The 22,407-nt window shown below is 37.3% G+C and overlaps 1 protein-coding gene across 11 annotated transcripts in view; it reads left to right on the top strand.

Moving 5' to 3' along the window:
- The window catches only part of CLEC16A (C-type lectin domain containing 16A), an 89,923-nt gene that overhangs the window by 11,125 nt on the left and 56,391 nt on the right, over window positions 1–22,407 (top strand). For 9 of the 11 annotated variants that reach the window (XR_015698714.1, XM_087731397.1, XM_087731402.1 and 6 more), the window contains 7 exons: window positions 1,673–1,796; window positions 2,718–2,892; window positions 4,485–4,538; window positions 6,443–6,556; window positions 12,511–12,739; window positions 14,139–14,268; window positions 18,461–18,561. Coding sequence is in view for 10 of the 11 variants with exons in the window: in XM_087731397.1 (XP_087587523.1) it covers window positions 1,673–1,796; window positions 2,718–2,892; window positions 4,485–4,538; window positions 6,443–6,556; window positions 12,511–12,739; window positions 14,139–14,268; window positions 18,461–18,561 (927 nt within the window). In the remaining variant the exon portion in view is untranslated. The remainder of the gene's footprint in view (window positions 1–1,672; window positions 1,797–2,717; window positions 2,893–4,484; window positions 4,539–6,442; window positions 6,557–12,510; window positions 12,740–14,138; window positions 14,269–18,460; window positions 18,562–22,407) is intronic. The other 2 variants (XM_087731398.1, XM_087731407.1) reach the window with 2 other exon arrangements.

Here is a 22,407-nt window from a genome sequence, read left to right as displayed (position 1 = left end):
TTAAAAAAAAACCAGAACAGTATCAAGCATACACAAGCAACTTTAGCTTACCTTCCAACAGGGATCAGAATGTGACTGTGTTTAAAAAAAAAACAAAAACAAAGCAAACGAAAAAACCCAACCCCAAAACCAAACTGCTTTAAGACTATCAAGTATTTTTTAGTTAGGAACTTGAGGTTTATAATGTATGAAGCAGTAACCTTGCTGGCTACATCCTTTCCTTTTGGATTTGGAGTGCATTAGAATACGATTGTAGAGCTCCTAGGTCCTGCAGCCATTCCAGTCTACAGAAGAGCTAGACCATTCCCAGAGGTGCCCCGTGAAGGCCAGGAGGCTGCAGTCGCAAATTCCTGTACTGGACATTCCAGTAGGACATAAGGATAGAACCCAAAACTTCACTGTGAGAATAGTTAAGCACTGCAACAGGTTTTCCAGAGCAACTGAGGAATCTGTATTGTTTGAGATATTCAAAACTCAAGAAGGCCCTTAGCAACCTGGTTGAACTTGGAAGTTAATGCTACTTTGAGAATGGGTTTGGACTAGACAATGTCCAAAAGTCACTTCCCCTAAATTTTTCTTGGGGTCTATAAGATCCATAATAGACTGAAAATACCACTGTGATCTCTAGAAAAACTGGCGTGTATTCAGAACTTCTGCCTCCAAAATCAGTGCGCTGTAAGGTAGCATGTATTACGGAATATGTTCGTGCAGGGCTTCTTATTCCTTAATCCATTCTAAATTAAATTACATTTTGAATTTACATGACTTTCTATCAATTAAGAGAAGTAGTGATTTGATGACAGTCTTCACCATAGAAGAATGTAAGATCTTTTTTAAAACAATGAATAATTGGCTTTGCAAATAACGGGATAGCCTGCATAGCAGATAGGTTCTTTATAGTGTTGACTGCAAGGGACAAAATATCTTTCTTTTGTATGTTGAGAAATGGGCACTTGGTACCAAATATGAGCTCACAAAAAGAGCAAAGTGCAGGCTTCATATCCGATTTCTTATATATTTAGGTAACTAAATATTTTTATGGTAAAACAACGTACTTGTCTAGAATTTTCATTGAATGTTGTACTGATATGAAGGTTAGAGTTGAAAAAAACACAGCTCGGATGTTCAGGTTTTGTAATTTTCTGACTATCCATTTACGTATATTCTGATCTAACACCTACCCTGTATCTTTTAGTTTAGATGCTTTGTGCTTTAGCTTTTTAAACCCTTTTGGAGGATGTCACTCTCCCAGTTCCTAATCCTGTTAACTGTTGTCTGTTTCTTTTGCCCTTCCTTCACTGATGATTCCTGTGTTCCTTAATGCAGTGTCATGTAAGTCTAACTAGCTTGACTTTCAGCATTACTGCTTTATTCTTACGCTTTTTTCTCTTCTTCTTACTAAAGAATGTGCTAAAAAAGCCTTTTTGAATTCCACTAGATTTGTTTATCTTCAGACCTATGTAAATATATCAATATTAGGCTCATTCAAGCCAATTAAGAATTGATATGATGCTTTTGTAGATGTCCATTTCATGCATAAGCTCATGTCAGGTATATACGCGTATGAAAAGCTAGCATGTAATCAGAATTCAGAAGATACTTTGTTGTATTTCTTAAAAAATAATAATAAAAAATTGGCAACTGATTTTTCTTTTTAACAATTTCTCTTCAGTGGACAACCAGCCTATGCTGCATTACATTAGAGATAAAACTGCTGTCCCTTATTTCTCCAACCTCGTTTGGTTTATTGGAAGCCACGTGATAGAATTGGATAACTGTGTGCAGACTGATGAAGAGTAAGCTTTTACAAATGCTGGGTATTGAATGGAAATGCTTTTCCCAGATATTGATATTCTCCTTATTTTGTCCGTAGTAGTCCAGTTAAGTTAGTTTCTGAATACGTTCCCTTGTAGACAGTTCAAGGTTTTCATTCTTGCAAAGTTTTTTAGTGATTCTTTGAATCTAATCCCTAGTGATTAGTCCTGTGTGCCCTATCTGTGCTAATATCTGTACAAGTAAATTGGTGTTTGGCAACATGCTTTTTCTTCATCTTTGTTTTAATTCTGCTAAATTTAGTAGATATCCAGAAGACACAAAAGGTATTTTGTGCTTCTCAATCTTATTAACTTTGTCTTTTTCATGTTCCTTTTCTGTGTATCATCGCAGTAGAACAGCTTTCTGGAAAGATTCTAGGGCAAAAATTTAAACTGGAAAGGTGAACTTTATTTAATATGTGAACTGTCAGACCTGATATTCCTGTGTAATATTCCACTATCAAATACAGAAATATTTTGTTGGTTCAGGTTATTCTTGGTTTGCCTTCCCATCCCCACCTTAGAATGGGAGGCTGTTTCTCGCTTTCTTAAAGTGAAGAGGTAGACATTAAATACATCATAGATTTGTTCTTTTATTTTTGGAAACAAATCTTACCATGTTTTATGGTTGGCATGTGAAAATACTCTGGGAGTGGAAAGTGAAGTTTTGTAAAAACATTGCTTCTGAAAATTTGGGGAAAAACTTGATATGTGCGTCCTAAAGCACAGATAAGCCTCAACACTGTTTGCTAGCCGCATTAGTTGGCTTCGCTGAAAACGTCTTTAGGCAGTTGATCTGTGCAAGGTGATCTGTGGAAGGGATGCACATTAATTCTTTCCTTAAGTTTTTTAGACCTTGACAATTGATTATATCTGAGACTTTCTTTCTGTTCTCTTTTTCAGGCACAGAAACAGGGGCAAACTGAGTGATCTGGTAGCAGAACATCTTGATCATTTACATTACCTTAATGATATCCTTATCATTAATTGTGAATTTTTGAATGATGTGCTGACAGACCACCTACTTAATAGGCTCTTTCTTCCCCTCTATGTGTATTCATTAGTAAATCAAGATAAGGTAAGCTAATACCCATGAACAACTAAGTCTTAAAGGTATTACTTGCTTTCAGTATGCATAATGATTTCTTCAGCAGGTGTATTCCTTAGTAGGGTTAATACTGTTGATATCTGTTTGTATGTTTTATGTGAACCAGCTTCAATAAGTTGACTGTAGGGGAAATACCCTGGGACTGAATTTAAGGGTAGAATAGATGAAATTTTATTCACTAAACAAATACTGTTTTGGATTACATGGTTGTTAAATGCTAGCAGTAACAGAGACAAGAAGAGCTGCAAGTTTGGGACAGGGTTTAAATTTCTCTGACACTGGGAGATGTGTGATTTCCTTTTCTGATACAGTAATGTGTCTCCTGTTAAAAGCAGATTATAATAGCTTTTCCAGTATACACGCAAATTTTTCATGGTGTAAAAATCCACTCCTGGTAGAAAATATAAACTTCTGGTTTTGATACTTCATTCTTCTATTTGCAGATAAGCTGTGTTTGAATGTGATATAGTTGAATTTATTTTTAAAGCATAGCCTTTAAACTTAGTGGAAAGCTAATTTTTAATGAAATAGAAGCTGTTCTTTTAAAACCTTTACCGGTTCCTGTATTCACTTGTCTTTTAAAAAAAAAATTAATACAGTGTTAGGTTTATTTCTTTTCTTTTTTTCTTTTTTTTTTTTCCCCCCTCCCTTCTACCTTCTTAATCTTCTGTAGTGGTGTTTGTTCTTAAGATACACAATGCTTTGTGAATTTCAGCACGCTGTCATTAACCAGCGGTCAGGTTTCTTGCAAGTTAATGAATGCAATGCGTATTGCATGTGCACCGAAGGCTGAATAACAGTCAGCTGCTCGTCTTGCCATTGATAAGGCCATTGAAATAGGGTGAAGCAGACTTCGTGCCTTTTACTTTCATTTCAGCTATTCTAACTCTTTCCGTTTACGCATGCAAAAAGTCTGCTTGTCCTGTTTTCAGGCAGGTGTGCCTTTTATCATGAGGTCAAGAGGTATTTGCGATCATAAAATTGAGCTGTTCTTACCTCTTGAGATAACTGATGAATTTATTTGGTGATGGTTTTTAAAGCATCACTAATTTATTTTTAGAAATGTTTTCATTACTACTGGTATATAAATTTAGCGCTGTTGTGCTCAAGTTATACTTCAAATATTTTTGTCTGATGTGATTTACTTGATTTAGAGAAGTGTCTGTCACGAACATGTTTTTATTATGTGGGTAATATTTCATTGTTTCTGAATAGCTGATTTTTAGAGCAGACTTTAATGAATGTTAACTGAGAAGTAATTTTTGAAGGAATAGTAGCATCGTGAAAACTAACATACTTCTCAGATACTCATCTGTTAAATTACCAAAGTGACTATGAAAGACAGTAATCAACAGCGATTTTTTCAGCATGTAGAATAAGGGCTATGTTTATTGCGAGAGTCTTCCTTTGAAATAGTTTACAAGAAGTGAATGTTAAAGAGCGTGATGCTTTCTGAACATCTTGTAGCAGAATGTGGAACAATAAAATAAAATATTAAACACTGTTAACACTTTAACTTTGTATAAATAAATCAGCATTTTTCATAACCTTTTTTTCCATAGGGTGGAGAGCGTCCAAAAATAAGTCTCCAAGTTTCTCTCTATCTGCTTTCTCAAGTAAGTATTTTAAGTATTTTGTCCTATTTCAGAACATGTTTTGCGGTAGTGTTACGATTTATAAATTACTGTATTTTTGTCTATTTTGGCAAAGCCATTAAAGACAATTTGGCAAATGAAGTTTTAAACCCATTGGTTTCCATTTAAAAAAAAAAAAAAGCAAGATCATTTTTCTTTTTATGGACAGACCAAATAGCTGCTTACTTGAGTTAATATCATTCTTCTGAGGATCCTATAGCACAGGGTAACCTTTAGAGCATTCAGTGATTATAGTTCATATACGCCATCTGAGAAACGGTGCATAAGACAGCCATGCAGCATGCTAGTTCAAAATTTAGTAAAATTGCAGGTGAAGTTTAGATAGATGCTGTATTGTACTTTGAATCTGCCTAAGCTATGGAAGATTCCAGGTTTGAATTTTCCTCTTTGAAAAATAAAGGGAGTAGTGATCTCATGTTTTGGTTGTGGGTTGTTTTTTTGGTTTTTTGTTTTTTTTAAAAAACAAACCCCCAAAACCCAAAAAACCCACCACCACCAAAACCTCAAACACTCTCACGATTTGAATTTCTTTATGCCTATACCTTAAATCTATAATTAAGTACTTGTTATTTCTGATTCTTACCAGTCCCACCTCCTTTTCTTTCTGGAATATATTTTCAAATGAAGGTAGTTTCACAGTGGTGTTGTGTTTTTTGTTCTTTTTTTTTCATTGTAGAGAAAAATAATCTTTTCTCCCTGTAGTTTTTGGTGCATTGCTATGAGACTGAAAATCCACTGCTGTGGGTTTTCATCCACTGTTCACAAAGTGAACATTTAACGTACTTATACCAAAACGTGCCCTGTATATGATCGAGCTATGCTTTCTGAATTAGAAGAAGCTTGAGTGATTTGTGAGGTTGTTCAAAGTATTTTTGAAGTGTTCTGGGACTTTCCAAAGTTTTACGTTGGTCACCACTACGTGCTAATAATCACTTCATTTTTGAAGGTCTGGAATTGTTCTGACTTTAATCAGAAAACCCGTGGAGAACACGTTTAGCTAAATATTGTCAAAACAATGATTAGGTTTACTGATTTAGGAATTATTTGGGGATTTTTCAGCTAGAACCACTGTTTAGGGATCCAGCTTTGATATTCCTGTGAAGAGAGTGGATATAAGCTGACATAAGGCTATTGTGGCTGGACCTGAGCCGGTTCTGTCCAGAAGCTAGTTTGCTGGCTCAACCTTGTAAGCCTTGCCTGAAAATAGAGTGGTTGGTGTAAACAGAGAACTCTCTTAAAGCACTGAAGCACTTCTGGATAACTGCAGTATGGCCCTTATTCCTGTGTTGTGCAGCTGATTTGTAGCTAGACCATAATTCATTGCAATTTCATAGCCAGAAAAGCTGCTTCTGATCCAGTTCAGCCTATTGCATGACATTTATTTGTGAATCACTGCACAGTAGTTGTGTGCACAACACTGAACTTACTGGAGCCCTGCCAGTCGTTGGCATACAAGGTCAGTGGATGCTGTGTACCATAATCAGGTTGTGTAGCTTATAAAAAAAAATTTTTCTGGAGCAGTTTGAATTTGGGTTCCTTGCTAGAATATCACACAGCTTTCACCTCAAAGCTGATGAGGAGAGAGAATTTACATTTCTCAGAAGGAGGGAAGAGTATGAAGAATTATTAAAACGAGGTAGCTTAAAATGTAGAAAGCTCAAACACCTGTAGAGAGGATTATGGTCTCCTGTGTTTTGAAGTAGATTTCATGACCTATCAGTGTTACCAATTGTACTTTACTGTGTATGTAAACTTAAGATACCAGTTTAACAAGGTCAAAGTAGTATGTTCAGTGACTGAAATTGTGAAACTGTATGTGTTTTGTAATATATGTTTGATATTTCTTTTCACCCTTCTTTTCATAGGTTTTTCTGATTATACATTACGCCCCTTTGGTGAACGCATTGGCTGAGGTTATACTTAACGGTGACCTCTCGGTGTTTTCTTCTAAAGTTGAGCAAGATATACAGAAAAACTCAGTAAGTGGCCAACTAATCTTTAGTGGTTTTTTTTTTTTTTAGAGGCAAAGAAAATATTTGAAAAACAAAATTAGGTATCGGAAACCGTTAAGCTAAGGTGATTGTGTTTAGGAGAGAAGAGCAGCAATAGGAGATTTCAGCTTTTGTTGTTGGATGTGATAGCAGAAAAATGCTCTGTGCAGCTTACAGTATTATGTTCTTGTCAAAGTTGCAATATTTTTGTGCATGCATATATATTTCAGGTAGTGGTATAAGAATGTGTAGGACAGAAATTAGAACACTTAGTTGCTTCTGTGGGGGTCAGACACTGCAAAGGCTTCCATCGTTTCGATGGGACACTTTTGTAATCCAGTCTTCTGTGTTCAGTTGTTGTTATCAGCTCTTCGGTAGTGAAACAGAAATGAGTCATCACAACCTCTCTGTGAAATTATTTCCTTCCGCAACTTGTAGTAGAAATGAGAGACTTGGAAAGAATGCTTGGCCTTATGGTACATCCTTTGGATATAGAAGGAAATAAATATTTTCATCTGAATATTCCCAGTGTTTTAGCACTAAAACTGATCGTCTCTGAAAGCGCGCATCAGTGTGCATAAAAGAATGTAGACCGGCCACAAATAGATGGGAGTGCTGTCACTTTGTCATTGCTCTTGTACCTTCAGATTTAATCCTGTGTAGATGTTGCTAGATGCTGTTGTCAGTGTTTTTCTAAGTGTGTCATATATGTGATTTTTTTTCCCTTTTTTTGTGGGTTTCACAGTTTGTGAAATGCTTGCTTGTTACTTTTTAAAGGCCTGTTTGGGGATGGTAATAAGAAGGAGGTATGACCTTACTTTGGTTCAGAGGCTTCTGACTGTAGTTCTGTCTAAAGATTGAACATGTCCCTTAGTTTCTGACTGGTCAGCAAAGAGTTACTGACTGAATGTTTAATTTATAACAAGTAGTAGTTTGGTTCTTGTGCGTGTTCTTTCCCAGCAGTGGCTATAGCTCTGAGAGCTTCAAGGGGGAGATATGCTTCAACTCTTCCATGATACAAGTCAGCTTTTCCAAACTTCTTCCTACTATGCAGTGGAAGCTGTGTGGGCTGATCTTAGCCAGTAGCTTTTGGGTTCTGGTATTTCGTACTGTTGACCTTGATATTTAGAATCTAATGTCTTTTAGAAAAAACTGTAGTGGAATGGTAGAGCTGACTGAATGCTTTAAGATAAAGCAGTGTCTTACTTGTGTTAGCAAATGTCTGACCTTCTGCTAGCTGCATACTGAATGTCGTGTGTGTTACTTGTGCAGAAGCAGCTTTGTTACTAGGAAATTTGTGGCGAGAGGGTGGGGCTCCAGTTGTTGCAGAAGTGAGATTTTCTTTTCCTGTCATAGTTAATATACAGAGTTGCAAAACATCTGTAGCGTATGTTTGTGTGCTTGCACGAATGTTAGGAATATTAGGGGTTTCTGTTCATCTATTCTCTATTGTTTGTAATACTGTTTAGGTTGCTGCTTCTTACTGGTCTTAAAGATGTGTCCTCATGGCATGTAAACTGGGATTTCTGTCATACCTGAACAGGTAGTAAATAGGAGGGGTGTTGGCTTTCTAGGATAGGAACTTAGCAAGACTGCTAGAGGTGGAGTTTTGTTACAGGGAGAGGAGAGTGGTGGCACTTTTGGTGGATGATGAAAAAACTTCGATGGGAGAAACTTTAGTTTTTAGTAAATTCAACCATATTCTTCAGTGAGACCTTGGAGGGGGAAACCTGTACTGTCAGAAAGCCTGCTGGTGGAGGTTAGTTATTTGTAGAAAGAGCAGGGAGTAATCTTCGGCAGAAGAGCTCCGTGGCTTACTTCCAATGAGGGGAACTATCAAGTAAGCTGCTCTCAGTTGATCAGTATGAACAACTACTGCGTATGTTGTATGGTGTTTTCTACTGATATACAGCTGAGTGCAGTGGGGCTAAAGTCAGCTGTAGATATGGAGGCATAGACAACGTAAGTAAAGGTAAGGCAGTTTCTTGTTGCTCTGTGATAGGGCTACTTAGAGCAAAAAGTTGATTTTTTGAGCATTGTTAGCCATTTCAGGGGTTGTTCTTTGGACTATAAGGTGTATCAGGATCACTGCAAAGTTATGACTGTGGTGTATTCTGTTGCAAAGAAATGACAAACTTCTGTTGAATAACGGAAGCTATCTCAGAAGCTACTTTAGAATTGCTTGTTCTGGGGTTAGTAGAGAAAAGTGGTGAGCAAGTTTTTTAATTTACTTTTTGACTGAGTGTTGCGGTTTAACCCCAGCCGGCAACTACGCACCACACAACCGCTCGCTCCGTCCCTCCTGGTGGGATGATGGAGAGAATCAGAAGAGTAATAGTGAGAAAACTCGTGGGTTGAGATAAAGACAGTTTAATAGGTAAAGCAAAAGCCGCGCACACCAGCAAAGCAAAACAAGGAATTCATTCGCTGCTTCCCATGGGCAGGCAGGTGTTCAGCCATCAACAGGAAAGCAGGGCTCCATCACGCATAACGGTGACTTGGGAAGACAAACGCCATCACTCCGAACGTCCCCCTCTTCCTTCCTTCTTCCCCCAGCGTTATATGCTGAGCGTGACGTCGTATGGTGTGGGATGTCCCTTTGGTCAGCTGAGGTCAGCTGTCCCAGCCATGTCCCCTCCCAGCTTCTTGTGCCCCCCAGCCGCCTCGCTGGTGGGGCGAGAAGCAGAAAAGGCCTTGACTCTGTGTAAGCGCTGCTCACAATAACAAAAACATCTCCCTGTATTATCAACACTGTTTTCAGAACAAATCTAAAACATAGCTCCTACTAGCTACTCTGAAGAAAATTAACTCTACCCTAGCCAAAACCAGCACACTGAGTTTAGAATTGCATTTGTCCTTAAGTCAGACCCAGATTTATCTTTTACTACTTCTTTTCTGTCATAATTTCCCATGGTAATCATCCTCATACTCTCCTAAGCTTGTTGTTTTGGGGATATCTCTGTGTGTTCCGTTGAGCCCCAGTTATCTCTAAACCCCTGCTCTGTACCTAACACTGCTCATCTCTTGTAACCGAGATGTCGTGATATATTTAAATTGAAGTGTAACTGTCAGTTTCTAACATGTAGTTTCTAAAACCTGAAGTAAGTAGAACCTCATGTCTCTATTCATCTTCCTAATAAGATGAATTAAAGTGGAATGAGGTGTATGGGCTGAGATTACCAGAAGCAGGGTCACGTGTCCTCATGATAGGAGACTAAATGAGTAAAGAATACTTAACAAAAATAAAAGTGGAGAAGAGTTGTGGTCGCTGTGTATAAATGCAACATATCCAGAGTTATTTAGGGCAAAAGAGCAATGGTAGTTGTCACGACAGGAACAAATGGTACTTTTTACTGGAAATCAATTTGTGGAAAAAATCACCAGCAGATCTAACAGCTGATACCTTACGAATTGGCAGTAACCTACCCATGGAGATCTGCTGAACATCATGGGGCAGTAATGACTGCCCAGCCTCCATCGAACAGGTTCTCCCCCTCAAAGTATGGCAAATTAAGATAGACTTTTCTTTCCATATTTTTTCCCTGGTATTTCTGGTTTTAGGTGGCATCAGAAGAAATACCAGCTCTTACCTTGTGATGAGAGTTGGATATGCGTAGCCAACAGAATGTGTTTAAAGTTGCCAGCAGTCATCACACTAAGGTTTACCTTACTTCCTGTGAGATCTGTTTTCCTGCATAATTCGGATGTGGGCCAGTTCTACCTATTTCATGTTTCTTGGTTTCTTGTTTAACCTACTTTCTCCTTCCCGTAAAAGTTGTTACTGGTACTGCCTTATTTTACCAGCACACATTGCACAAGATAAACCATAATTGCAAATATGGTTGAAAGACATAAAAGTATAAAATAGCAGTATCTCAAACTGTATAATCAACTTAGATAAACCATATACTATGTAAATGAATTTTAAGTCTGATTTTAGGATGTTTTAAAAATATAGCCTTGTCATATTTAGCAGAACAGAATATATATGTTGACTTGTCTCAGCATTCTGTCTTGAGATGGACCAGACCATGGTTCAGTGCTTATGAGCACGTTGCTGTCTGCTGGTCTCTTCTGTTATTTTGCCCATATGGCTAACAGCATATTAGAAATGCAAGGATAAGTGCGTGCATTCTTCATAAAGAAAGTACAGGATTCTAGGAGGCAATTGCAAGAAGTGAATGCAGGAAGGGGAAAATGCATTATGCAACTTGAATGCTACTTCTCTTTTTTTTCCCCTAAAGAATAGGATTTAATGTGTTCTTCACTTTTCTTATGACTTTTCTAACCAAAAGCCGTCAATAAAAGGTAATCTGGTTGTAACTCTGGTTGTTTTATAACCTTCCTATGTTGCAGTTTGATCAGACTAAAAATATATCAGAGAGGTTACTGGGGGACAAAAGTGTGGTAAATTTAACATTGTGGGTTTTTTTGGTATTGTGAAAGATGGTTTGTTTCAGTGCCAAGTGTAAGGTGACTTCTGCAAGATTTCTATAAAACATTTTTAAAAAGTCAGAAGATTCAGAGAAACATTTTGGTCTTTTGACTTGAAGAAGGCTTCTTCCCAGATCTTTTCCTAATCTCTTATATTTTATGTAGAGGTGTTCCTTATTAAGTGAAGGGAGGGATTTTTCCAAACTTTTTCTCTGAGGTCTCTTTGATGCCCTCATCTTCACTGCTTATTGTACTTGAGTCACCTACAGCAAGGAATGGAATCAGTTTTGTATTTACTCTTGTCTTCTTTTCTCTTGCTTACCCTTAAATTTTTAACCCTTTAGCCAGCATCAGCTAAACGTGATTGAAGTATTGAGGTCTGAAAGATAATGAAGTTTCTGTAGCAGTCTTGTTCAGCGTAAAGCTGTGCTGGCAGGAAGCCCCCAAACCGTGTGTTTCACTTCTCAGGAAGAGAGAGGTTTGGCTGATCAATGTTTATAGCTCTGGGTGAGAGAGAGCGTGTACTCTGGTAATCCAGCTGGCAGGCCTAACAAGTGAGGAGGGAGCTCAAAGCATCACAGCTCAGAAACGATCTGCAAAATCGGAGGAAACCAAGTTTTGTTAGTCCTGCTAGTCACAGAACTTCTTACGGTGTCTTGTGTCTTTCTGTAGGAATACATTGTTCTCTGTTGTTAGGATGGCACAGACTCTTGGAAATACTTATTTCCTCTGGGAGAAATTTGTCATCTAAATATATTTTCTTGCTCTGTAAATTACTAATCAGGAAAATCAGGTATTGATTGAATACTGTTTGCCTTCTTGTCCAAAACCAGTGTTTTGACTTGAAAGAGAAACTTTGGGTAGAACACAAGTGTATTAAAGTCTAGCAAATGAAGTGGTGTTGGTTTCCCAGACTTGGTAAATCAATGTCTCTGGAGGCCCAAAAAAGATTGGTGTCAGTGCCAGTTGTTCCTAGTTGATACAAGGACTAGTATGCTGTTGAGGCAAGCTTAAGATTCAAAAAAGGCTCACAGCATAGAGCATTGGTTTCAGTCCTTGCCACAGCCAAAGACATTTAAAGAATGTATTTCATATTAATCCATTGCTGTCAACACACACTTTGGATTTTGCTGCCTTTATCCTTTTTGCAAAAGGTGTCTTAATTTTGTATGTACTAGCTGTCTCACCTGTGAAGAAAGTTCAAAGAAGGGAAAAAAAATTAATAAACTTCTATTGAAGAAATAGGTAGTTCTGTATCTTCTTGTCTCAAGATGGCATACTTTTTAATGATAGATCTTTAGGATATGTTACTTTGGAGATAATTGTTCTGCCGATGATTTGATACAACTCGAGGTCTGCTTTCTTGTGTTTAAAAATGGATTTGAGATTTGTAAGTGGTATGCCAATTTACATTCTAAAAACCCTCCTTTATATGAACTGAAGTTTCTTTATCCATTAGAGTTGAAAATGTCTTGCTGTGACTCAGTGTAAACTCTTCAAATTTACAGGCAAAGTCAAGTATCAGATGTTTCATAAAACCAACAGAAACACTTGAGCGGTCTCTTGAAATTAACAAACAGAAAGGGAAGAAGAGGGTGCAGAAAAGACCCAACTATAAAAATGTCGGTGAAGAAGATGAAGAGGAGAGAGGATCTGAAGATAACCAAGATGACCTAGATAAAACGAAAGGTACAGAAGCAAGTTCAAAGGGCATCAAAACAAGCAGTGAAAATGAAGGTGAGCATACCAGCAAATAAAAATGATGCTTACAATTTGGATACGTTTGCTATATGGACCTAGTCGTGATCTGTTACATGACTTCTTCTCTTGTTGCACTAGGTAAAAGTGGGATTATTAAATTTGTTTCAATCTTTGGCTGTATTTTTTTCTCATGTTAAATCATTCTGTCAGAACAGGTACTTCTAATCTGATTAAAAACTATGAATGTTTTCATATCTTCCTGTAGTCTTTGGCCCTAATCACAAATGCCTGCCTTGCACCTAGGTGTACATGGTTATGGGGCACTTGATAAGTAGATTTCACAACTTTGTTACTTTTCCTTTTGTGGTAAGGTAAATGGGGTAGCCACTTGACCTTTGTAAGATGGTTGGGAGTATTTTATGTATGTTTCAATGATAAAATGCAGCAAGTGCGCTAAAAGTGACAGTACATGGTAGAAAATGATATTAAATAGTTCAAAACTGAAGAAAATATCGTTAACTTCTAGATTTCTTTTTAATTGCATGTTTTCAGGATTTTTGACGTAATGCTAACCCTAAGAAGAATTGGTTTTATAGGATGAGTGGGCTTACAGCATATTATAACTGTTTATCTTACTAGTTAGTAACTGTTAGAAGGATGTACATCGGAAACTAGCCTTCACTTTAGACACAAATTCAGAAAAATGTCATGGAATTTAATGCAAAGAATTGAAAACAAGACCTTTATGCTTTGACAGTCCTCTCCAAACATAGTTGCGTTTTGATTTAGGTAAGCAGTCTGTTTGAGAAGGCTTTCCTTAAATGGTGTCAAATAACTGATGTATTGTCTCCCACGATTTGAAGAAAATATGACATGTTCTACTGTTTAAACTGGTGCATTTAGTACTCATCTTTGTCCAAAGTCTTAAGCAAAAGCTAGATTTGGTCCTAATACTTCTACTTAAAGCCAATAGGTATGAAGCACTCAGGACCAGATATCCTGTTTGCTGTAATTGTAGAGACCTATTTACACCCTCTGAAACTTGATGTCCACCCATGCCCCAATCTCACCAGGATTTTCACAAAGAAACTTTTTTTCTAGGAAGAGGAGGTTCTGTGTCTTTTCTTCCTCTGGTTTGGAGGGGAGGAGGATTACTGTTGCTTGTTTATTTGCCAAAATAATCTGTGTTTTTTCTTTACATATATTATACATAATTTTCTTATAGCAGTTAAATTCCTTAAAGAAATGTAAGCGGACTTCTTTATTGGGAAGAAAATTTGCCTACATCCATTCACTAACTTTTCTGAGGTTGTGCCTATGCCTCTTATATATAGTTACATCAGTCACTTTTAATGTGAAACAGAAAATACAAAAGAGTATGTGATAACTGTTTGTTAAAAATACCAACTTTTGGTGGTTTTGTTTGTTTGTTTAGAAATAGAGATGGTAATCATGGAGAGATGTAAACTGTCAGAATTGTCTATCTCTACTGTGACAGAACAGAATACAACAGATGAAGAAAAGAGTGCAGCTGCCTCTGGGAGTGAGATAACAAACTGGAACAGGTATAAAGGAACTGTAGTCTATTTTGCTGGATTGCTTCCTTACTTGCTCTCCCGTTAACTCTCTCAGTTCTCTTAAGGGATATTTCAAATCTGCCTCCAATTAAAATTACAGCGGTTCTTGTAGATCACAAATAAGTGATGCAACAGAAAAATGGGATATGGCCTCTCTACTTATCAGTTTAGGAAATGGTCCTGTTCCTTTGTAAAGTGTGTGCTTTCCTTTATATTAATTGTGGTGCCATAAGTTGGTAAAGTTAAATTACAGAATATTAACACAATAAAACCAGAATATAAATGTTTTCATTCCAGAATTTTCTAAACCTCTACATTAAGCCAGAAGAAGTTTTCTTAATGATATTTATGTTCACATGTGTCAATTTTGTGTACACCTATAGGGAAAAAATAGGAAAATTCCTTAGTTCAGGGCTGAATTTTTGCAGAATTTTAGTAGTAGTAGTTACGAATAAACCCTACTAACCTATGTACATTTTCCAAGGTCCATTAGTATATCTTAGGGTTATTGAAAACTTCTCTTGGAAATGCAGTTTTTAAGTGTTTCTGGGAGCAGAAATTGCCCTGACTTCAAAATTTAAGCTTGGATATATTAAATACCCACAAGACACTTTCTCAGTAAGAATTTTGCATTCTTGTTATTAGAATGCTAAAGAAAAGAAACCGAACGTGCCATCTCTGACATGAAAGTTATTGCGAATGTGTCTCTTGGAGAAATGCATGTTTAATAGGATTTCAAATTTATTTTTAAACTTGGGAAATGCTGCCTGGTATTCCCAGAATTTCATTCTGTCTCCATTATAGCTTTGATGTAGCTTAGATTACCTTCATTAATAAAGTTAACATTTAATTTCATTGTAAAAGTGAAATTGAACCTTGACTTGAACTGGCTTTAAAATACATTGTTCTAGATTATTGATATTTTGACTAAAATATGTGCCAAATGGCTTTTAGAAAGAAATTGGCAATGGCTGCATTGAATACTGAAGCAACTAGCATGCTCAGGTCTTGAAAAGTGCAAAATACTTATATGTGAGATGCCAATGCATTTGGCAAATGTCTGCATTTCAGGACTCTCTTGATCTGCGGATATGATCTGACAGCATCCTGCATCTTTTCTAAAAATAAACAGCATCAAAGAATGTGCAGAGCTAAAAATATTTTTAAAATAAGGATAGACCTTGTGTAGGGCATTTCTGGCCTCAGCTTTGCACATGAATTTTTGGAAATGTAGGTGGATAAGCTGCTATAGCTTCAGATTTTGTGTTATTCTATATGCCAAATGTAATATTTGAAACTAGTAGCTAAATCTCTCAAGAAATTAGCTCAAGTGTGTATAGCTTCTTTCCTACACTGATAGGAATCACTGAGTCTTGTGGATACGGTGAGCCATATGGTAGTGGAAAATGCAGTGATCTTTTATCCATGCTTGAATTGGGGGAAACTTCCGTAACTGGAATAATCATTAATGGTTGTGATGATAGTGATTCCTAAAGTGCTGCAGTCTTTGATTGTGGACGCACTCCACAAGAATAAATAATTTGAAGAATACTTGTATGGCATTTGATCTCTTTCTTCTGTCGAGTCGCTAGTAAAAGGTTAGCAAAGGAAGAAAATGCTTACAAAGTTAAGAAATACATTCGAAAATACTTGCCATATAGCCTGTAACATTAAGAATGGTTTTTAAAAATTGTCCAATAGTTGTTGAAAAATAAATGAAAACCAGCACAGTTTGCAGTTAAAAATCTGTAGCTGTAAAAGGTAAGTCAAGTTTTCAATTTTCCTTAGCCCTTTTGCTACTGTGAGGAACATAAAAGAGAAAGTTTAAGTATTTTTGGTGTAATTTTCTTTTGATGTGCCTCACTACTGGAAAGTTTAAGCCTAAAGGCTTTTTTAAATTAACTTCCTTTTATGATATGCTACACAGCAAAGTTTTTTTTTTTTTTTTTTTTTTCCAGAATGCGAAACCTTCATGCTGCATTGTGCCTTCTGTTGCTGCTTTCTTATAGCTGCAGTTTTTCTGGGTCTGTCCTCTATTTAGTCTATATGAGGACCTGTTGATGAGTGGGATTCCTAGAAGTTGTTTTGGCTTCAGATTATTACGATTGAGACTTTGATAATGCAGATAGATGCTGTGAAGATGCATCTGGAATGAAAATTATTTCTGTCACTGCTGTAATCATATTTTTTTAAAGTTATGTAATTTCACAAATCTAAATAGTACATGGGGGAAAACCAACGAAAAACGCATTCGAGATTACAGAAGTTGTTTAATACCATGTAATATTGGTGTTAATGGAACAGCTACTGATATTTCTGCAGCTTTGACCTCCTAAAACATTGGTTTCAATAAAATTAAAATAAATATTACTTTTACATTATAGGTCAGTTTTTAGGGTAGTTGCTATCTATTGTTGGTCTGACAACAGACCTAGTGCTACCTACCGTTTAAGTATTTTAATAATCTTGAACCTGGGTATCTTACTCCTCTTTCTTCTTTAGACCTGGAAGCTGAACTCCCTTCGCTATGTGTAAAGCACCCCATTTCAGGATGTCATGAGGCTTGTAGGGCTTGTTTAATGCTTAGGAAGACTGAAGGCGCTCTTGGTTTGTTTCCAACATTGCTGATTCTTTAGGCTGCTTTTGCTTGAACAGTTATGTTCTTTTGAGATCTCCAACAGGAATGCCACGTGGGAAGATAGGCTTAGGTGGCTACATCAGTGTTGAACTTGGGCAAAGAGGGATCATAACTCAGTGGCATTTAAGTATACCGTAGAGGATGCTTGTAATCCAGCTTCAGAACAGAGGAACAGTGTGTTGTGTTATTCCTGTCATAGCCTTGTTTTAGTAAAAGAGAGCATGTTGAACCGCACGTGGAGCTGACGGGAAGTGTTAAATACGTTGTTATGACTTCGGTTGAGTGGTTTACTGGGATACGTTAAGTGTGACCGTGAGGGCGGCACAGGTCTGGAATAGCTATAGAAAGAAGTGTGTTGTGTTCTGGTCTTTGATAGCCCTTCTGACCCATAGCTCACCACAACAATGAGTTTGTAGTGGATGCTCCTTGACTGCTAGGGCAGAAGAAAGGAAAATGTATTTGTCTTTATGACTTTCGATGTTATTTTAATGTATTTTATTTGGATGTAATTTAGGTAATGTAAGGATTTTTTTTTTTTTCAGTGTTAAAAAAATACTGTGAGAGGTAGGAATTCTCTCTTTTCAGTCAGGGTTCTAACCTCTCTTCTTCTGGTGACTCTGATACTTCCCTGGTGGTTGGTGGGTTTTTTGTTGTTGTTTTTTGTTGGTTTGTTGTTTTTGTTTTTTTTTTTTTTTTAAGTCTGTCTGGGCCAACAGACATAATTTCTACCTGTGCTCTGAACTCATTGGGTGCAAGCCATCTTAAGACAAGAAACCACGTTGCCTTGCCATCAGGCTTGTGCTAATATCAGGTGAATCTCAGCTATATCTATCTGTCCAAACAGCTTCTGGCTTAAATTGCCTTTTCTGGTCTGTTCAGGGTACAGGTGAACTGCGAACTGGGCACTGTTTTCAGCTTACTGCATATATGTTGTAGGTCACACATGCTTAAACCTTTGTTTTTTAAACAAAGCTCATCTGCAGTCCAAAGCTTTCTTATTTCCATTCAAATGTTCCCTCCTTGTTCATTTTTCTTTCCTATAACTGTTCGATGGTAAAGTTTTTGACTGTTTTAGAATAACCTAGCTTCCTCCAAATTTTTGGTGAAAACTGCTTTCCTGTAGTAGTAAAAAATTTTCAACTCCGTTTATTATATGAGTTTTAAAGTAGTCTTTTTTTTTTTTATGCAACAGTGATAGCAGCTCCTTGAAGTTACTTACGTATACACTTAAAACAAGCTGTACAACGCTTCTGCATACATACTGAATGTGCTACAAACAACCCAGTAAATGTGTGAACAGTCAATTCTTGGGAAAGTATTATGTAACAAATCCTGTTAAAACATCAGAATTAGTGTCAGAATGTAAATAGAAGGCATGGCTATAATCTGAGTACTCTTAAACAGGTTAATTTTTGTTTAATGCCCGAAAATGTGCATTACTGTAAATTTGCCTCTTCCATTAGCTACATGTAGAACAAGACAGTTATTTTTCTGTAGATATGGTCTTTTTCTTAACCGTTTTAAAATTACTCCTTTCCACAGGCCTTTTCTTGATATGGTCTATAATGCACTGGACTGTGCTGAAGATGATTACTATGCCCTCTTCGTGCTCTGTCTTCTATATGCAATGTCACACAACAAAGGTAAGCAATTTTTGCTTTTTCCAGAGAAAACTAAATGAGACGTGGTTTTAGACAGGCACAATCTGTTTGTAACTTATGTTTAGGCATGCCTTAAACGGTGAGAAATTCTTTACATGGGAGAGGCAGAAATAGTATGCTGTAAGTAAGAACAGTTGCTAAGGATCACCTTTTTAAGAACGATTTGGTAGAAAGCTTTGTGACCATCAGGTAACTTTTCTACTATACGTTTCTTGGAATTGGAATAGGATTATTATGTTTAATTTTTAATCACTTAATTGCAGTTGAAGCCCACTGTATTCAATCTACATATATATGGGATCCAGTTCTTCCCCACTTTGCATGTACTGTGATTGCTACATGTAAGCCAAGTATAAAATGTGGCAAAACGTGTCCCCATATGTTAAAATTAAATCTTTGTATACTTTAAACATATAGATAATGCACAAGGCCTGAGAATCAGATGTGATTATGGAAGTCGTATTGCCTATTTCTATCCAGCTTTGAGAGTCCTTCAGTAATTCTTTTTATACTACACAATTCCTCAACAGCCTTCTCGGCCATTGTGCCTTAAGTGATTGAAAGCTTGTTTAAGTTGTCAGTGTTCTATGCCATAATACATCTTGCAAGTCTCCCAAGGAGCCTGGACTATTTTATAAACTAGCTATACTATGTTAAATGTGTACTTCATTGTAATTCAGACAGTATGAGAACATACAACCTTTTCTAAGGGATGATTACTGTTAGCTTTTTTGCTGTTTATCTTTGTGTGCATTTTAAATAGATTCCTTATGGAGCGATATTGTAAACATACATGTGAATAATCATGTGTTTGAGGAATCGAGAGCTAAATCTAAGTTATTTTCTGCTTATGAGGGTAGTTTCTATAACATGATGGTAATTTAAATGGATCAACTGCTACAGTAAACTGAGCAAAAGAGCATCATGTGTGATGGCATGCTTAAAAGTAAGGATTCTGTTCGAGCTTCAGGGTACCTCTAATGAGCAAGTAGAGTGGAAATTAAAGTCTTCAGGGAACTAGCTAAGCTGAGCCCCTCCTGTTCTCCTCCATCCCCTTGATGGCTTTATCTTTTTCCAGGAACGAAGGAATGCTTCTCTGAGATTATAACTCACAGACAGTTTCGGGGCTTTCACAGTCTCTTATAACAACAGAGAATACTGCAACTGATATCACCAAAGATAGCAGCACAGCCTTGCCATGCTCTAGCGCTCTCTGACTTGCATCTCTGATTTCCCACCCTCCCCTGCAACCAGTATACTTCTTCCTGAAAATGTCTTTCCCCGAGGGACTTTTGAGCATCACAGTGCTAGAAAACCCTGATGTCAGAGATGGATTCTCTTCTCTTAAAGTTCATTAGCTGAAGCTGTGAATAGCCAAAATCATTAATTGTAACTGTTGCAGCTTCAGAGAGTCCCCGGAAGTCTTTCAATGTCATTGTAAGGGAGTAAGCCTGCATTCTAGGGTTGTAGTTCTTAAGAATTCTTCTATTTAAGACCATAGTCCTTCAGCCCACTATATTTGCTTTCAGTGTAATTAGTCACTCTTCAATATCCTGTTCCCAGAAAAAAAGTCTGATAGCCTCTCTTGTTTCAAAGATGATTTGCTTACCTCTATAGTATTGCTGTAAACAGTGAGGAACGCAGCAGATGCAGCTTCTTGCTGCTTGGTTTCAGCAATCTCTGTGCTGTTTATTTTTCACACAATATCCAGAGTTACCAAAAGAAATACAACAGGCCGTGAAATATCTACCCTTTAAGAGACTAAAAGTGTCCTGGCCCTAAAACTGGAGATACCATTTATGCATTTAAGGGGTTAAAATCTACACGTCATTCTTTGGTCATCACATCAGCCCTCTCTAAATGAAAAATTCTTTAGGCTATACTCATTGGCTTTCCTTGTCAACAATTTACATTAGCGTGTTGCTCTTTGGAAGCTATTTTCCTTTCACCCCCTGTCCTTGACCCTAGATCTTGCGTGCTAGAGAGAGAATGATATCCAGTTTTGGTTTTCACTGTCTTTCACCAACGCACTCCTCTTGTGCACTGTAATAGACTGCTTTCAGCCTTGGGGGGCCTCTGTCTTGAAGAGGAGGGGTTTTACCAGCTGCTGGTTTAGTGCCCCTGTTTGATGCAGGAGCAGAATGGTGTTCTTTCTGCTCAGGAGCTCAGGAGCTGTACAGCTGCTCCTTTCTACACCAAATTCAAAGGGGCCTCAGGATTGAGCTGGAGCCAATGTTTATATCTGAATTCAGTATAATGCAAGAGATCTGGCTGCTTACAGACTTTCTCAAGGTATGGGTTGATGATCCCTTTTCTTTTACAAAAGAGCATGAACATCTTTCTCTAAACATGGAGAGGCCAAGTTGTTTCCCCAGTTTCAGGAAGTAATAAATCTCTAGGAGTTGTGCGTCTAGGATATTTACTGGCTATCTGATGGTAAATGCTCTAGTGAGCACTTGAATCAGTTCAAACAAACAGGTAATGAATTAGAAATTTAGGATGATTTCTTGTGACTGAATGCAACACAAGCTTGTCCTCTCTACACCACAGGAAAATGAGTTGCAGTTTTCTATTTCAGTATATTGTCTCTTTCAGATATGTTTCTGATTCTCTAGCTGGTCAGTTTGAATTTCACTTGTCCCCTCCATCCTACTCATTCTGGCACTGTGGAGAAGGCTACAACAGAACACATTAAAAAAAAAAAATCTGAATTGCCTAGCTTAACCAAGGACTTTGGTTTCAGGCCTTGCTCCTAAGGGAGCGGCGTTCTCAGTCTCTGTCGCTAATGTAGACACCCTGTTGAGGCTTTTGATCAGGACTCCTTCCATTTGGATACCGAGTCTGCATTTTGCACCATGTTCTTGAATGGGTTTAAAGAAAATGTGCTTGTTTTTCACCAGAAGAAATATCCGTGTGAACAGGAAGAAAGAATCCCAAGAGGTACACATGTACAGCTAAATAGATTTGTTGCAAATTCTATCTGAGAGATCTTTAATCCCAGAAGGAGCCCTTCATATATGTTGCTAAAGCGTGTGCTATATCTCAAGAATGCAGAACTCTGCATCCTTGGCAGGCAGATAACCACATGAAAGATGCTGAATATGAATTATTTCACCATGATTTCAATTTGGCCACTTGGTTGAAGACCTGCCTGGTCCTGCCTCATTCCTCCCCCATGTTTTCTTAGTCTCCTTAATGGTTTTCTGCTCGTTAATGACCATGTCCTTCTGTGAGAGCTTAATCTGCATATAGATATTCTCTAAGAAATGTTACTCATAATCAGCTTTCCTTTCCAGGAGGAAAACTCTTTACTTAGCTCTTTACTAAACTGTTAGATGGTTGTGAACACTAATATGGTGATTGCCCTGGTTCCTTAAATGCTTCCTTCCCCCTCACTCCTTTCTTCAAACTCATCATGACAGAGATCATTTGTATCGCTGTCCTTAATCTTTAAACAGACCTTTAGTAATTGTACAAATACATATGCTTAGCGAAGAAATAAGTCAGATATCACAAATGGCGTTGTTATGTAGAGTTAACTACGAGTTCAGGGTTGAAAGAAACTATAAACCACAATATTGTCATCTTCTGTTTTATGGGGCTGTTTATTACCATTCTTTAGAACAAGGACAGGGAGATCCTCAGCAATCCATAACTATGTTTTGCTCTAAGAGGTCTTACAGTAACCAGTCTATTCTGAGAAATAACTTTGCTATTTTAGAGGAATAGGTTGAAGAAAGATGGGTTTAGTTTCCTTATAGAAGAAGTCAGTGAGAATCTGTGACTTGCATTGGGCAAGGTACTAAATAAGAGGCTACTAGTTACAAA

Source organism: Nipponia nippon, unplaced genomic scaffold, assembly GCF_047370975.1.
Source record: "Nipponia nippon isolate SJK-2023a ecotype South Korea unplaced genomic scaffold, ASM4737097v1 scaffold_5, whole genome shotgun sequence".
In the NCBI taxonomy this organism is placed as follows: domain Eukaryota; kingdom Metazoa; phylum Chordata; class Aves; order Pelecaniformes; family Threskiornithidae; genus Nipponia; species Nipponia nippon.
This window is presented reverse-complemented; position numbering and strand designations above follow the sequence as displayed.